At 37.3% G+C, this 18,113-nt stretch overlaps 1 protein-coding gene across 3 annotated transcripts in view; it reads left to right on the top strand.

The window, feature by feature from the left end:
- HERC2 (HECT and RLD domain containing E3 ubiquitin protein ligase 2) overlaps window positions 1-18,113 on the top strand; it is a 102,838-nt gene that overhangs the window by 13,177 nt on the left and 71,548 nt on the right. For 2 of the 3 annotated variants that reach the window (XM_042809470.1, XM_042809472.1), the window contains exons 3-11: window positions 2,387-2,524; window positions 11,518-11,737; window positions 13,176-13,276; window positions 14,063-14,219; window positions 15,018-15,128; window positions 15,436-15,607; window positions 16,182-16,355; window positions 16,947-17,135; window positions 17,730-17,881. In XM_042809470.1, the coding sequence (XP_042665404.1) occupies window positions 2,387-2,524; window positions 11,518-11,737; window positions 13,176-13,276; window positions 14,063-14,219; window positions 15,018-15,128; window positions 15,436-15,607; window positions 16,182-16,355; window positions 16,947-17,135; window positions 17,730-17,881 (1,414 nt within the window). The remainder of the gene's footprint in view (window positions 1-2,386; window positions 2,525-11,517; window positions 11,738-13,175; window positions 13,277-14,062; window positions 14,220-15,017; window positions 15,129-15,435; window positions 15,608-16,181; window positions 16,356-16,946; window positions 17,136-17,729; window positions 17,882-18,113) is intronic. The other variant, XM_042809471.1, reaches the window with a different exon arrangement.

Raw genomic sequence — 18,113 nt, forward strand, 5'->3', positions numbered from 1 at the left:
CGCTGGCTTTACTCAAGACTTACTCCTTCCTGCCTCCCTCTCCCTTTTGTAATAAGTTCCTTTTAATAAGGGAGTTCCTTTTTTTTTTTTTTTTTTTTTAATTTTAAAAAATCTCTTTCCTTAATGTAACTGAACTTTCATCATTTTGGGATCTGTGCTGCTCCTTTCAATTTAGACCGACCAGCTTCCCTAAAGAGAAAGTGGTTGTGTGTAAGAATAGTGACAAGTCTGTGTGGAACGATTTGTCATGGGCTTTGAATGTGATTTTTAGCTCAGCTTCTTCCTCCTTCCCCTCCCCCCCTTCCTATTCTGCTCACACAGAAAACTAAAGAAACTCTTCCTTGCGGATTTGCTTGTGCTTAAAGTCACGGTTATTTTTATACAATACAAAGATGAAGTTCCAGCCTGGATTGGAACCTCTTCTGTTTGCAGTGAGGAGCTAAGTTCATAGTCCTTTGCTGTCAACCTTTGCCAAGGATCTGCTATAAAGCATAACAAGTTCTCTTAGAGCTCTTTGCAAAACATAGTGTCTTGGCACACCACCCTTCTTCCCACTAACTGAGATCCCAGCTGCTGTGGAGTGTGTCTGTGGGTGAGTGGAGAAACACTGAGATTATGGTGGCGATGTGGGAATATTTTAAACTACTCTGGCTCAACAGGTTGCTTGGTTTAACTGTGTAGTGGAATCTGTGCCTTTTAATATTGTTTGTTTGCACTTTGGAATAAAACCAGCTCTATTCAGTTGTGTTTTGGATGTGTTTTATCATGCTAATGATGCTGGACTGTTGGCTGCTCGTTAGTATTTGGTAGAAAGGGTCATATTCAATATACATTCTACTTGAAAGTGAAATATGCAGATGTTATCCTGCACTCACATGACCTCTACTATCACTTCCTTATCTCGCAAGCTCAACCTCAGCGTGCATTGTGCTGTTGTCTATCTTTTTATTTTTATTTTTCCTGTTTGCCTTGTCTTTGTTTGCCACCTCCTGTGTACTACTGTGTGTTACAGATTACGAAACGTGGACTTTAAATACAAATTTGTATAAATAAGACAGCTTGGAAAAATGTGCTGTGGGTGTTGCTGTTGTCTCCAGCCAAAGACATTTTTAACAAACAGGCAGTCACAGATCTGGTTACAATCAAATGACAGTCCGTTTTTTTTTTTTTTTTTAATTCCAGGCCAAATGAAAAGAATAACTGAATGTATTGGAAATTGTTAGGTTGTGTTTGTATGCTGAGAGCTTTTGTTATCCAAGTGAGATACAAGGGGAGTGTGGGGCAGGTGCAGTATAAGTAGATGTGCTGTGCATTTCTGCAGCTTTAAGGGTCTTATTATCGTTGTCTGAAATGTGCTTCTGCTTTTGGGGTGGTTGTTGGGACTGTTTGGATTGTTGTGGCTTGGCTGTCTGGGAAGGAGTCTATGCAGTCTAGGCTAGCAGAAGGGAGTGGAGGACCAGTGGTTTCTAGGAGCATGATAAAAATGACTGAGACTAATCTCTTCAGGGCTTTCTTTTAAATGCTGATCTTGAGAAATTTTGAGGGTTGTTGAGGGGTTGTTGTTTTGAGCGTTGAAATTTTTAGAAGTGAAGGTCGTAGTCACATGCAATTGCTTATGAAGCCCTGAGTTGCAAAGCAATTGAACTGGCTGAAGGTAAGGAAATGGGGATCCACATCCCTGAGGTGAGTGAGAGGCTTTCAGCTGTCTACATCTACTGTATTTAGCTAATTGGGGCTTTCATGCAGTTTTTGATTGCAGAGATAAGTGACTAATGTCTGTTTTCTGTCTTAGTGAAAGTAATCCTTAAAAAGGATTGCAAATGCTTTTCTATTGCTTAGGGACAAAGTGGTGGTATTATTTTCATTGCTTGCTGGTAATTACTAAGATGATAGATACACTAGAGATTTTGAAATGCTGTTGCATGAAATTAGTGTGAATGCTAATATATAGACCTCTTTGGTTTTGAAATTAAGACAATTTGTTGTATTTTCTGTGCTGAAATATGAAAGTAAATGCAGGAGAAATGCAGGTAGTTGGGAGCCAAGTCTGACCTCGAGTGTGCTCTTTGCAATAGTGACTTTGTGTGTTGGTGTGGATTTAAATAAAGTTCCCTAGGAGGTTACAACAGTGATTTCTGGATTTTAAGGTCACTGTCTTATGAAATGCAATGTAAGACCTACCACGTGTGGCAGTTAACATGGTACATACCACATTCCCCCTCCCCCCTCTGCCCCATTTGCTCTTAATAATAGACAATCATGCTGTAAAAACTGGGCTCTGAGTTTCACCTTTCACCTTTCTAATCTAGAACTGACTTAAAGGAGAAGGTAGTTTAACCAGTCTTTTTTTTTTTTTTTTTTTTTTTTTTTTTTTCCCCTTCTTTAGATGATAGCACTGAATGCCAAACTGCATCAAAGAAAGAAGAGCAAAATGACAAAGAAAAGAAAGATGAAGAAGAGGCTCCGCCACCCACTTACAGGGCCAAATCGATTGTGGAGAGTTGGGTATGGGGCAAGCAACCAGGTACTATAGCTGTTTTGGTGATTCTCACTGAAGCAATACATGTTCTGTGTTGATTACTACTTTTGTAGCATTGCAGAGTAATTGGATCAAATGTACTTGTTGACAGATACATCTGTTAGGCTAGTGGAAGAAGTTTGGTAAGTGCTTAACTGAGAATCAAGTTAAACATTTACTGTAATTGCTTTCAGATTTAATTAGAGTCATGACTTAGAGAGTCAGTTTACACCTCTCATGCTAGTTGAAGGAGTGATAAACTGGCTTGGAACAAATGCAGTTATACAGATAATTGTTAAGATGTCTTCAGAACGTTTCTTTCCAGTTACAGATACTAAAAAGAAATTACTTAGGTTCTGAAGCCTGAATTTTCTGCAGGCAATAAAGATTTAATAGGTGATTTTTCTTTTTTGATTTCATGGTCTGGTAGAGGAGCTTCAGTGAATCATGGGAGCGATGTTGGAAATATCTATTAAATTAACTGTCTGTCCTGACCTTTGCTGACAGTAATCTCACCTGTGATTGCAGAGGAGAAATGGTCTGTGTGTTCACTTCTTCACCTGTGACTCTGTACAATACTGATTTTTATACTGAAGTCAGTTAAAGTTCCCTATTACTCCTTATTATTGTACAGCAAACCCACTGTCTGAAATGGTCTAAGCTTGAAAACAGCAGTTTCTCTTCAGTGAAACAGTGAACAGCAGCTTCACTTCAGTGGTTTGTTTTATAGTTCTGGTGCCTGATGTTGCCCAGTTCAGATGCTGGCACGTACAAACTTTGGAGACACCTGTTATGCTCCTGTTCCTTTTCCCTCACTCAGAAGCACTTGAGGGTCCCTGGTGAGAGGGCTGTCTCTTTAGTGCCAGAATCCAGATCTGCATAACCTCGTTTTCTGGGAAAGCTACTTCACTTGTTTCTGTTGAGCCACAGGTCAACTGTCAGTCTGTTGTCCTCTGCTATTTGCCAGCCAGCTTGTCCCCTTTTCTTAAGGATGGAGAAGCAGATGGACTTGCTGTCACTCTAGAACTGGGACAGAATTTTGCAGTGCAGGAGGAATGAGAAGAATTGCGATTACAGTGGGGGAGAGGGGGAATGCTGAAGAAGGGGGAATGTATTAAAGAGATGTAAGCTAAAGGTCACATTGTTTTTGTATTGTATTGGTATTTAGTATTTGTTGATGACCAGTATAATGAAACAAATGTAAAAAATGGTAATCTAAATACAAAGTATCTTATTAAATTTCTCCCAGCTGACCAAGTTGATTGAGATGGTCCTTGAAGCTCACCCTCCAATTGTTTCTTATGAAATATATTTTTTTAAAAAGTAAAAAGTTATGTTTGTACAGAGCTTACAGAAATAATTTATTAGCTTCATATACTAAATTTGTATTCCTTGCTATCTGTTACCTTTTGTGCTTAAAGTCTGCATCGCTTTGATCTGAGTTAATGTCTGTGACAGGCAGATCCATAAAAAATACTATAGACACACTTGTGTTCTATTAGTAGAGCATTGTGATGGAGCTTTTGCTCCTGATCGTAGGTAACTTTTTGTTTTGCATTTGTTAGAAGGAGAGATAACAATTGCCTTTTGCATCAGTCATTTGCATTTCATTGCATCATCATCTGCATCCTGTGGCTTGGTAATTAATTTTTGGAAAAGAAAATACAGAAGATTATTTCAATCTTGGCATTTTTCTTATTTTATAAAACACGTGCAACTCTTCTGAGCTTTTCTTCTGTCATCTATCTGAAAAATAAAATGAACCCTTGAATATTTGTCTGTCAAAAGAGTGAAGAAGCTTTTCAGGAGAATTGTTTCTTAAATGTATTCCTATTGATCAAGATGGAATGAAAGATTTACTGTGGGTTTTTTTTTTTTTTTTTTTTAAAAAAAATATATATATATTTTATATTCCTTGACAAGTAAGGTATAATTTAGAGATGTGAGCTTGGAGTTCTTTTAGAAAAAGAATTGAAGAGGGATTTAAAGTCTGCATTTCAGACGTACCACTGAGCTGTATCTGTTGAATGTAATGATTTACAGTCTTATGTTGTCTAGTCATGGCTTTCATAATGTATGGTGTATATCCATGTTTTGGAAGTGGTGAATACAGTCTTATTTTGCCAGTAAAGTGTGGAGGATCATGCTATTGAACTTCAGTGGGCTGAACCAAGTCACTAGGCCTTGTGACATCCTTCCTCCCTAAGGGCTGAGGGATTTTGAGAAAGCACAAAAAAAGCTGTTCAAAAAACATGTTGAGAAGCAGAGCTTTTTGTCTTCCTTTCCGTGTCCTGGCACGAGTTCAGAGAAGGAAAATATTTTCCCCAGTTGTAATTTATGCTGTGATGACTGTACTGCCAGAACCAGGGCAAGGATGTCACAGTTGTTTTTCTTCTTTCTTCCCCCCCCCTAGCCTCCCTAGTGATGTTACTATGTTAAATTCTTATAAAATGCATAAGGTAGTAATAAAAATGTGAGTAAGTCACTATTGGACTTTGCTTTTTTCTTCTCTAGATTCTTAGTGTTCATCCATTTCATATTCAGCTCTTACCTGATGTCAGTGTTGAACTGTTCAGGCCTCATTTTGACATGAGTGCTCCTTTAAAGCAACTTCCCTTTGTCCTGTTACCTCAAGGCTATGTGTTCATCATTACCCAAGCACTTCTGATTCTTCTTAAAAGCCTTGTTTTACTACTATCATCGTTGTTTTTCAGATAGTCAGGCCTGATTTATTTTAGCATTGAATTAAACTGTTTTGCCAGTAAGTCACTGTCATGACGTGGAACTCCTGGAGGTCTCCATGTGTACAAGTGAGAGCTTGTTTATAGATAATACCATGTCTTGTTTCCTTGATAGTATTAGCATAGCTAATTGCACTGAGAAATGCTTCAGAGGCATTTCCTAAGGGAGAGGGGGGTAAAAATTAATCGTGTGATTTCATTGAGTTGCTATTGAGAAGCATGTCACTAGCAACAGCAATGGGATCTTTCTGCCTTATGTAAGAAAGGGGAAAACATGCTGAAGTTTCATCCTATAAGAGATATCAACTAGGTAAATACATCTAAGTTTATAGTGTGGTCAGAAGAAATTGAAAGAATTCACAGTATTGAAATTTAGTTTTTGATAAATTCTAGATCAAGTCTTTTTAAGTTAAGATTCAGGAATGTTGATAGAAACAATGGTTCAGTGAAAGGAATCAGGGCCTAGCTCAAAATGCTTACCTCCCTGTTTCTTCTTTCACTTTTTTTTTTGTTACCACTTCAAACAGATTTTAAGTCCCTCCCCCCCCAATCTAACTTGGAAATTACTGTCTGTCTCTAAGCATCCTTTTCCTTGCTGTTTATGCTTTTTAGAGGATGTCCCTGAAAACACTCCCTGAGAAGCATAAAACACATGTGTGAAGGTGTAGATGAGGCTTATGTCTTGCCATTCTGCTGTGTGTCTGAGTATTTGAGCATCAACTTGAAGTTCTGCTGCTTTCAGGAAATGTGAGCTCATTATAGCATTGTATTCTTCACAAATTGTTTGAATTTTTAGGTCTGAAATCCCTCTACATCCTGTCATCTGTATTTGCCTTTACTAAGACTTGTGGCCCAGTGGAAGTCCTTGAAACTTTTCAGTTTGATAGGGGCATTTTTGCTGATCATCAGTTTACCTGTAAAAAGCCTGCAGTGTTCTCTGCAAAAGCTACTGCCGTAAATGTTTAGAAACCATTTAGTATGTTAATTCCAATTAAAATCCTAAAAAGGGAGCAGACATGCCTTGGTAGGCAACCTGTCTTAGACTCATGTCAGGTTAGTGTTCTGTCTGTGGCTGAGATGGTTTAAGAAGTTACAGTCTTTAGCTGCCTGCTTTGCCCCCTTAAGTTTGCTGACATAACCAAAGAGCGCATCACTCCTTAACCCTATTCTGTCAAATGATCTAGGTTAAACACTGCTGGTATTTTTCCTTCTAATGCAGGGAATTTCTGGCAGGATGAATTAAGAAGTGATGACATGTAGTTATGTTAGCTGCTGTGGGATGGGAGGGGTGTGATGAGTTTTAACAGAAGATGGTAAAACCCTTATATATCTCTCCACGACAGCCAGAAACATATCTGATTATAGTTGTCGCTTAACAAGTATTTTGCTAATGTTAACTTGAGAATTTAAGCTTGTATGTTATGACTTCAGGTCTTACGCTGTACATACGGATTAGGTAAATAATGTCTCCACTCTTCATAAAATGATTCACAAAGCAGAGTTTGGCAAGAGGCATTTAGCATCAAGGACTGACATAAACACTTTCGGTTAAAGAGTTCCCTGTAACCTTCTAAGGTGAAATTTGAATCATTACTATTAACAGTCTGTTATCTCATCAGTCTGTTTAGTTCCTTTGTAATATGTATTATTCAGATTTGGCCAACTTCACTTGATCCATTCCTTAAAGTACTTAAATCCTTCTGAGAAGGAAACTCATATTAAAAAAAAATATAGATTTGTTTATGTAGTAAGAGTAGATTTAAAGAAGAGGAAGTGTGTAGATACAGCTCACTTAAAACTGAAGAACTTACCTCTAATAAAGACAGTCCTTGATCCAGCTTTGAGATAACTGAGATGTAGGATTACTATAGCTAAAATTATGTCTGAAATAGCTGTTCCAGACTTTACTTGCGCTTCTCAATCTAAAATGGCTGCAGTTTTAGGAGTTTAAGTGAGAAGAGTAGAGGAGAAGAATTTTTCAAACTAAAGTCATTGAAGCTAATTACTCAGTTTTTTTAATGGTTTGAATGTTGGTGAGGCTACGTCGTATTTTCTGCATGAATTTATTTTTACATGTAGTCTTGAAGTATTTGAAGATAGTGTGTTGTAACTGAATGCTTAGAAGGCTAAATGCTTCAAAATTAGATTCCTTCCAGCCGTTCTTTTTGTGCGTAAGTGGTGATGAAATAATTGTGATTGATTCCTTTTACTAACTCTTGTATTGTCTTAATTCAACTTCATTTGTTGACAGGAAAGCAAAATAACTTGCTTCTGAAGTGATAGTAAATGATACTGTGAAATTTTTCTTTTGAAACTGTTGTGTTCTATCTAGTTCCAGTTATCTTGAAGTATTATGTTGATCTTCTGCATTGAAACAGAACTGAATCTTTGAGGTTTTTAAAAAGTTTGTTTTTTCTCAAATAAATCAGTTGTCAGATCGTTGAATGTGATGCTGAGTATCTTACAGGTTATCACGAGCATGCATTGCTGAACTACTGGGAATGAATTTTCTGAGTGCAACTATGAATGTCATAGAATCATAGAATGGCTTAGATTGAAAGGGACCTTAAAGCTCATCCAGTTCCAACCTCCTGCTGTTGGCAGGACTGCCGCCTACTAGCTCAGGCTGCCCAGGACCTCATCCAACCTGACCTTGAATGCCTCTGGGGATGGGCCATCCATAACCTCTCTGGGCAGTGTGTGCCAGAGACTTGCTGCCCTCTGGGAAGTGTTAATTTCTAACATCTAACATAAATCTCCCCTCTTTTTGTTTAGAGACATTCCTTCTTGTCCTTTCGCTAATCAGACCATGTAAAAAATTGGTCTCTCTCCTGTTTGTAAACTTCCTTGAAGTATCAGAAGAGCACAGTGAAGTCTCCCTAGTTCCTAGTCCCTTTTCCAAGCCAAACAAGCCCAACTTCCTTTGTCTTTCTTCATAGAAGAGGTGTTTCAGCCCTCTGATCATCTTCATGGACCTGGACCCTCTACAACAGCTCTGTGTCCTTGTGCTGGGAGCCCCAAGCCTGGACACAGTACTCCAGACGGAGACTCATGAGGGTAGAACAGAGGGGCAATCCCCTCCCTCTCTCTGCTGGCCACCCCTCTTGTTGATGCAGAGCTGGATACAGTTGGTCTCCTGGGCTGCAAGCACACACTGCTGGCTCATGTCCAGCTTTTCATCTACAATGATCCCCCAGTCCTTCTTTGCAGGTCTGTTCTCAGTGTGTTCTTCTCCCAGTCTGTACACATCTGGGATTGTCCTGACCCAAGTACAACAGCTTGCACTTGGCCTTGCTGAATCTCATGAGGTTCATGTGAGCCCACTTTTCAAGCTCATCCAGATCCCTTTGGACGGCATCCCTTCCTTCTGTTGTGTCAACTGCACCACACAGCTTGGTATTGTCAGTAAATTTGCCTGGAGTACACTTGATTCCACTGTGTCCCTAGATAAACCCTTGGAGGACACCACTTGTCACCATCCTTCACATGGATATAGATCTGCTGGCCACAATTCTCTTACTGCGACTATCCAAGCAGTTACTTATTCACTGAATGATATACCCTTCAAATCCATATCTTAACAGTTTAGAGATAAGAACTTGACGTGGGACCGTATCAAAAGCCTTGTGCGTGTATATGTACGTGTGTGTGTATATATATATGTATATACACCTGCATATTTGTAGGTACACAGATGTAGTACAGTGTGTATGCAACAGTTCGATTGAGAACTTGTTCTGCTTGACTTGATGTATGCTGTGTACTTTTGTAGGTTTCTGGTTTTTATGCATTCAGAGTTTGTACTGTAGTTTGTATCATCAGTTGCAACAGAGAAGCTGGGGATCTTGGAAACAGAAACAATGTGGTTGATTGGAACCAATTCTAGAATTGAGCAGTTGTAGTATTTCAGGGAAATAAGGAGTTGTGATCAGAATGTAGGTAGTCTCTGTGTGTTCTGTTTCTGTTTCTTTCCAGTTATCCCCATGATGTATGTTTAGTAAACATGTTATTTTGAAAGGCAGGGCTTTGTCACAGGAGAACATGTCATTCTTAACTCTTGGGAGCAATTTTAGGGACTGTTTCACCTTTAGATAATTTTTCTGCTAGGAGGGAATTACGAGTACTATAGCTCTGTTTGTAGACTGCTGAACTGGGGTCTACTTGATTTCTCTAACACTAAGCGTAGACTTTGTCTTTCCTGGACATAAGCAGTAATAGAAGTGCCATTGACTATGTCTTTAATATTCCTGTGGATATTTGAGAATGTAATATTGGAAATTAACCAGCAGAATGAAATAGGTTGCCAAAAAGAATAATATTTTAAAAAGTCTGTCTGTGAAATGAAGCATTGGTTGTTTCCTGTTTCACTGTTATGTCCCAGTGGTATTAAGAGATTGCTAGGGTGTATTTAGGAAGGGAAGAAAAGCAGTGTTTGTCTTTTCTGTTGGCTTATGTAGAGAGATCGTGATACTGGTATGTCAGCACTGATGGTGTTCTGTTACAAGATAAATGCTAAGTCATGCTTTAGGTAACAGCATTAGCCTCAGAGCATGTAGCAATTTTAATTTTGCTTCTGAGTAGTGCTAATACTTCACAGCTGAGACTTTTCCTTCAAAATTGTGGTTATTGACCTCAAAGTATGCTGGAGCTTCAGGCTGCAAACTAACATATTAATCCATTAAAGGTTGCCAATAAGCTTAAACCAAACAAACCAAATGCGCTTTAAGCAGGTATTTGCTTTGTCTTACTTTACGTAGGGATCTGAAGTAGTTGTGTGCAATCTCTTGACTGTCAGCCATACCAGGAAATTTTATAGGATACATTCTAAGGACAGTTTGGCTCTTTTGTCATATTCTTCTGTGAATTAAAGTATGGATGTGTGTGATAGCTGCTATTGCTCTTGTCTAGTTTTTGAAGTCTAGATTACAAGGAACACTTTTTCATCTGTTCTTACCAAAAAAAGTAAGTTGTTCCTCATAGATGGAAAAATGCAGACTGCCTCAGGGAAAGGAATCTAACCCACGAAATACTGAAATGTGAGTAGCAGTGTTGAAAGCAGGTTGGGGTGAAGGCTGACAACGAGCTGTATGCAACTGTGCAATGTGATATAGTGGTAGAAGAGGCCACTTGAATACCCACTCTCCTGGATATACGGAGATGCATTGCGGAAAGGGGACAAAACTTTGATTTATTTTGTAGAGTTACATATGAAAAAAAAGCCTCATGTCTCATTAGATACAGTTTTGAGCTCCAAAGGCTGCTACTAGTGCATTTCTGTAGCTTGGAAATTGCTACTCCAAAATATGTGTTTTTTTTTTTTTTTCTTTTCCTTTGAGGCATCTTTTCACAAACACTGTTACATATATGTAGACATGCTTTTTTTTTTTTTTTTTTTTTTGGTGGCCCTGTTGTCAGACCAATAGAGGGAAAGGAAAAACCTCTCTTAAGAAGAAACTTAGTTGATCTTCATCCTAGGAAATAAATCTCCAGAGAATGTAAAAGAAACTGACCAACAAAAAAAACCACCAAAAAACAACCAAACAAAACTAAACTAAACAAGTCAATCAAACAAGAGCAACAAAACACTGTTCCCAAATTCTGTGTTTTGAAGCTGTTGTTGTTATCATCTGTCATTACATTATTAGGACTGTAGAGTGTGGAATGCTTGTTTTGGTTAGCAAAGAATTAGTTATCTGCTGTTGCTGCACAGGCCACATCTTCAATTCGCTGCTGATACCTGTGTCTTTTAAATTTCTTGCATAATTTGTTTCGGAATCTAACCACTTCTTGGCAGTGGCCCTAGAGCTTCTGAGAGTTATTCTATGACTTCTGAGAAACTTAAGATAATGTATATCATTGGAAAATGAAAGTATGGCCTCCATGTTGTTGCTTGTACTTAGAAGTCTAGCACTGACGCCTGCTGCTGATAAGAGTTTTCCAAACAAACAAGTTATATGGCACACTTGCATAAATATTTTCTATGATGTTTTCATTTCAGACATGAAATATAAAGGTTCAGATGTATTCACACAATACCAGTTCTGATTATAACCTTAGCTTTTGTCTAAATATCTGTTAAATATGACTTGTAATTAAGTAATACATACTATTAGCATTTGCACATTAAATACAGAAGCAGTGAATTTCACTGGGTTTTGCAATTTAGACTTCTGGTCAACTAATGGTTTTTAATTTGTCTTGACATTTGTGGGCAATGTATGTAACAAAGATGAATGCTTATCTTTCTCTGATTTTTAGATGTGAATGAATTGAAAGAATGCCTACATGTACTAGTGAAGGAACAACAGACTCTGGCCACACAAACTGCCACAACAGCTCTTTCAGCTATGCGGCTAAAGCAGAGGCTTGTTATCCTGGAACGTTATTTTATTGCGTTGAACAGAACAGTTCTTCAGGAGAATGTCAAAGTTAAGTGGAAGAGCAATAGTATCCCTCTGCCTGCTGTGGACAAGAAAAGGTAACGAGTTGTTCTCATGCATGGACAAGTTTCTATTTCTTAAGGTATCTGGTGCTATCTGCCATACAGTTTTCCTCCTTGGCAGATGTTTACTTATGATGCTGATGGCTTTTATTATAATTCATAGAATGGTTTGGATTGGAAGGGGCATTTAAGATCATTGAGTTCCAACTCCCCTGCTATAGGCAGGGACACTTCTCACAAGACCAGGTTGCTCAAAGCCCCATGCAGCCTGGCCTTGAATGCTTCCAGGAAGGGGGCATTCACAGCCTCACTGGGCAACCTGTTCCAGAGTCTCACCACGTTCACAGTAAAGAATTTCTTCCTAATATCTAGTCTAAGTCTACCCTCTTCCAGTTTAAAGCCATTTCCCCAGATCGTTTTTTTGACCTAAAAATAGAAAAATTCTGTCAAGTGAGGCATTAAAAAAACTTGTCAATTGTTGAATTAGACTGCTGTCTGTCTGACTGAACAGTCAATTCAGCCAAGCAAATTTTTGTTAGCTTGTCTCTAGCTTTTAAAATTGAAGGAGACAGTAAGTAGGATTGTAGACTAGTTATTATGGGATTGTTCTGACAGTGATGTCTTTCACTGAACAATCTATTCTCCGAAGAATGTTTTTTGATTCAAAAGAACGCTGGTGTATTTAAGTTACCAGACTGCTAAAAATGCTAGTTTAAAATTTCTCTCTCTTGAAAGAAGCTCTGAGCAGTTCACTTTCATTGTCATATGAGATAGAAATAAAAGGATTGTGTCTTCCTAAGAGAAAATGGTAGAGAATTAAAAGCTTGTCAGCTTGATTAATGCGATAATTTGATTAAAAAGTAAAGTTGGTAGAAATGTTTTGTGAGGTATAAATAAAAATTCTAGCTATCTCTCTTCGGTGCACAGACCAATACAGTGGCTGCAAAGTGAGATATGTGAGATAAGTGAGACATAGGACATTTGAGTGGAAAGACAGACAATAAAAAAAGCAATGAAATTATCTGTAATTGAAGGTTCACATTAAAAAAAAAAAAGTCTGTGAATCTAGTTTATGCAGCTCAAATACACTAGCAGTATAAACAGCCTGGGTAAATAATAAGTATGTGAAGTATCTTACATCTGTGTATTTTTAGTAAAATATCGTAAGTTCACTCTAAGCACCTTCAGAAACTTCTCTTATGGCAATGATGGCAGTCTGTTTTGTTTATTCCGTATGAAGCTTTTTGTTGTCAGGGATTGAATTAGTTAGGATGAGAGTAAATTTTGCTCGTTGACATTTTGAGGCAGTTGCAATTATTTATAAAAAATGTATAATTATATGTGCATGCATATAGATAAATTATAAAATTGTCAAGTACATACATTGTGTAATTATTTTCAATCTATGTAGTTGTTAAATACATGTATTATAAAGCTGTATAGACACAATGCCTATGTATTTTTTTCCCCTTAGCCCACGACCTGTAGGCAAAGGTGTCGAAGGACTTGCACGAGTTGGATCCCGAGCAGCACTTTCATTTGCATTTGCGTTCCTCCGTAGAGCGTGGAGGTCAGGTAGGTCTCCCCTGTAGCAGCACGTTGTATGTATTTCTGATTAGAAGGCAGGTGATCCATTGAATCATGTGTCTGTATTAAATGTATAGCTCTGTACAAATACTTATGTTAAGACTTCCATAGTTGTATTTTATGTTTATAAGATACTGTAAAAGCACCACTAACTGTTGATCAGAGATGCCTGAGCAGATTGCCATCCAAGCCAATATGGCTGCTGTATTGTCCTGGGTTACTTTTAGGCTTAGCAATACAAATGCAGTTTTCATGAAAAGAATATGTTATTAATACCAGGTTTCAGAAAACTTAGATTTATTCTTCAGACAAGATAGGTCGCAATGTAACGGCAGGATAGTAGTTTAGAAAATAATTTTGGAGCAGTAGTGTGAAAACTGTATTTAGTTTGTGTATTGTCAACATCTGTCATGTTTCAAAGGCTAGCGCTCAAAAGTTTGACACATGAGAACTGTCACATTGACTTACCTATTTGTCTCAGTCTGTGCTGTTTGTTCAGATTGCAACAGTTTGGATCTTTGTCTAGGCTAGTTCTTTTTCTGAATACCTTAGCAGATACACAGTGGGACAGGCTGTTTTAAGACTTGTCACCTTTCTGAATACATTTTTTGTGAAGCAGGTTGTTTTTCAGAGGTCTTGCAGTCAAAATGTTTGTGTGAAAATTGAGAGCAGGTATATACATATTATTAAGTAACTTGTAACTTGAGACCAAGAAAACCCCCCACAAAATTCTATATTAAAAATTTTTGTAGCTAATACTCCTATGATCCTTAGGTGAAGATGCAGACCTGTGCAGTGAACTGTTACAGGAATCACTTGATGCACTACGAGCTCTTCCAGAGGCATCCCTTTTTGATGAAGGGACTGTATCTTCTGTATGGTTGGAAGTGGTGGAAAGAGCTACTAAATTCCTAAGGTCTGTTGTGACTGGGTAAGTTTATTTTTTTGAGTATTGCTGAAGTATCTGTTTAATGGCAAACTTGCATCTCCTACCAAATGATGGTGTAAGCAGAATATTTTATGAAAAAATAAAAAGATAAGTTTTCTAATTTTACACCAAACAAGTAAATGGTATGTAAATTGTTGAAATGAAGCTCTTTAAACATGATTTAATTCTTATAACTTTTTAAGAAAAATTTAAACTTGAGTATTCTGAATCACTCTGCATAGATCCTCCCTAAAAATATTATATCGTTAATGTAGGTTGTATCCATAAAAAGGAAGCTTTTGGTGATACATTATTTGTGTACACTTAATTGTGCCTTTCCAGTGTAGTAATATAATGCAGACTTCTATGCATAGAGGGGGAAATAAAGATACTCCCTTTAGACTTGAAGCACTCTCCTACTTTCACCTATTATAAGATGACTCTTAAATGTGCTCTTTCACAGTTGTTACAAAAAATTTTCTTTTGAATACTGCAAATACATCTCTATAGTAAATATTATAAGGAATATTTGTGTTTCACCTGTGAAAACGTGTTTTTCATGTTCTTAGTATATTTAAGAGAGCTGAAGAAGAGACAGAGAAGCCTGGAGCGATTTAAATTCTAGTGTCAGTCCAAAAAGTTTCCTTAAGAAGAGAAGCTAACTCTTTCCACGTACATTTTCATTAACAATTTTAAATTATTCTGTAAGTTTAGTGGTTTTTGATGTGTGGTATTGTTTAAAAAATATCTATTGTTTCTGGTTCTTTCTTAGCTAATGTAAATCTTTTGATTTTTAAACAGAGATGTGCATGGAGCTCCCAGTACCAAAGGACCAGGGAACATTCCATTGCAAGACCAGCACCTGGCACTTGCTATATTGCTAGAACTGGCAGTGCAGAGGGGCACGCTAAGGTGAGTAGCATGAGCACTGATTTTTTTTAGCCATTGTTGTTAATGGAATGCCTTGAGCAGTGCCTGTCTTCAGTTTTCTTTGGTTTTATGTAATTGTGACTCAAAGCACACAAACATTTTCTGCAATGCAATAAAGTTAGCTAGATTGGAAAATGCATTTTTGATATTTTGATCCCTCTTTCAAATGGAAAGATGTGGCTTCTTATGTTATTAAATTAAAAAATGTAAAAAGTAACTTATCTTAACCTAAAATGGTTTCCTGAGAAACGTTTACTAATGAAAGATGTAAACTTACTTTCTCTTTCAGCCAAATGTTGTCTGCAGTTATGTTGTTGCTTCAGCTTTGGGATAATGGAACAAGGGAAACTGATAATGAGCGATCTGCACAGGGAACAAGTGCACCCCTTCTACCTTTGTTACAAAGATTTCAGAGTATAGTGTGTAATAAAGATGTGCCCAATTCTGAGGAAGAGATTCAGGTACTTATCCTTGGTTTATGCATAAGGGACAAATTTTATTGGCTGGCTAAATTAACTTCAAACAAAACTATCCAAACAAAATTTGGGCTTTAACAATAGTATTTTCCAAGTGACGTGTGTGTGTGCACATGTATGTATGCATTCACTGGTGTTTGGTTTTCTTTGTACTTCTGTGTTTTTGGAGATAGATGAAGGAACTCCACAGTATAATTATGGGTAAACATTGTGTTCCAGAGCTAATGCTTTTGTAATAAGTAATTACAGACATGGCCTGTTATCTTTTCTGCATACTTGAATTGTTTTTATATAGTTCTACTACAACTTCCAGCAAATATTACTGAGATTGTGAGTGTAATAAAACTACTTAGTGCATTTTATCAACTTCCTGTTTTATTCAGTTATTGCTGCAGTTACCACTATATTTTCTCAACGTATGCATTTGAGATTTCCCTTCAAGAAAGAGCATGTGCAGAGTTGAATCTTGCGCAAATACTCAAGTATGTTCTTTATCTGTCTGTGTAGCAGCATGGAAATACTGAAATATTCTTCCAACTGCTCTTTTTTTCTTTTTCAGCTGCTGACCTATCCTCTGAGTCCAAATGAAAGTTTTCTTAGGTATCTGACTTTACCACAGGACAATGAACTAGCAATTGATCTGAGACAAACAGCTGTTGTGATCATGGCCCACTTGGATCGTCTTGCCACTCCATGTATGCCTCCACAGTGTAGCTCTCCTACATCTCATAAGGTAACTTATGCAGCATCAAAGTTAATGTATTTCCTAAAATTATAACTAGTTTTCAGTTTCAAAGTTAGCAACTCTAAAGATTGCCTAATTTTCCTTCTTTATTTTCACAAAGTAACTTTGAGTTGCCTAAATTTGTTTCGATATCTTTAATGGCATTCAGAACTCTCTGAGTCAGCCTAAGAATGTAATTCTGTGGTTTGGGAAGCATTCTTTCTTATCACAACTCCAAGGCTAATTCAGCTGTGTTTTCAGCTGTTCCCATTGTTTGTCAGAGAAAATTCCCAAGACCAGAGGGAATATGTTGGGTGTTTGACAAAACCGACAGTAAAAACCAACAAATTCAGCTACATCAAACCCTAGTTAATGTTAAGCTTCCCATGTTGAAAATCTCTGTACGCTTGATTCAGATACTTATAGCATGTTCTGTTACAGGTTAAACTGAATAAAATGCATGCAAATCTTTATTTCTGATACCCTGTTAATAGCTGTGCTTCATTGACTGCTGACAGTAAACAATAATAATCTTCTACATGCTTTTTAAATAAATTGCATGTTTCAAAATGAATGCTTACAGAATTTCTTATTTTCTAGGGTTCTTTGCAGGAGGTCATTGCTTGGGGTTTAATAGGTTGGAAATACTATGCTAATGTGAGTGGTCCAATTCAGTGTGAAGGACTTGCCAGTCTTGGTGTTGTGCAGATTGCCTGCGCAGAGAAACGTTTTCTGATATTATCTAGGAATGGGCGAGTTTATACACAAGCATACAACAGTGATACACTGGTGAGTTTTATCTGACCTTTTTCAAGAACGCGTTCTCTTAGGCATTATGGCATGCCATAGGTCTGCTGTTTAAGTATCTTGGAAGAGTAGGTGAATGCATGCTGATTTTTGTGAGCTTTTATTTCTGTTTTTGAATTTTCAGAAGCAGTGGCTTCTATCTCTTCTGTTGGTTTAATTAAATGTATCTGATTTCCATAGTTTCTGTCAAGCTAGAGGATTAGAGTACAGTGATAATTGCTTTCACTGAGACGCTGGCCTTGGAAACAGTGTAGAAATTGGCAGATATTAAATGTATTTTAGCTCGGTAGTATAACACTATTCTCAAACTGCAGTTTCTCAAACAAAAATATTTATCACTAAGATTGCCTCTAAGATAAACAGAATTTCATTTATATAGTTATGACTTTGTGCGTATTGGAACAAAATAACTTCAGACTATAATTTTTATTAGATTTAAATAGTAGTTTGGCGCTTTTTTTCCTTAAGCTTACATTGATTTGTTAGATTTGACATGTTTGATAAAAGCTTAAGAAAAATATTTCCTGGAATACATAAGAAATTGTTATAAGCTAATTACTTTTGTTTGTGTTGCAGGGACCACAGCTGGTGCAGAGTCTAGCTTCCAGAAATATTGTGAAGATTGCAGCACATTCTGATGGGCATCACTATCTTGCTTTGTCAGCAAATGGTGAAGTTTTCTCTTGGGGTTGTGGAGATGGTGGAAGACTAGGCCATGGTGACACAGTGTATGTAAAAAAATAAACAATTTTTCTTTTTTGCCAGTGGATTGAATTCACACTATAAACTGTTTGGTTGTGTATGCAAATGCCCATAAGAAGTATTGCTGAAATATAGCACTGTACAATGAGTCCATGAGTGAAAGGTGTGATTCTCTCTGATCATGATTTATTAAAGGATGCATGTACTTTTTCAGTCATTATCTGGCAAATTAGGCAAGTAAGAGACATTGTTAATAAC

This window comes from Centrocercus urophasianus, unplaced genomic scaffold, assembly GCF_019232065.1.
Source record: "Centrocercus urophasianus isolate 14NV4802_14NV808 unplaced genomic scaffold, USGS_Curo_1.0 seq_12, whole genome shotgun sequence".
NCBI classification, from domain to species: Eukaryota; Metazoa; Chordata; class Aves; order Galliformes; family Phasianidae; genus Centrocercus; species Centrocercus urophasianus.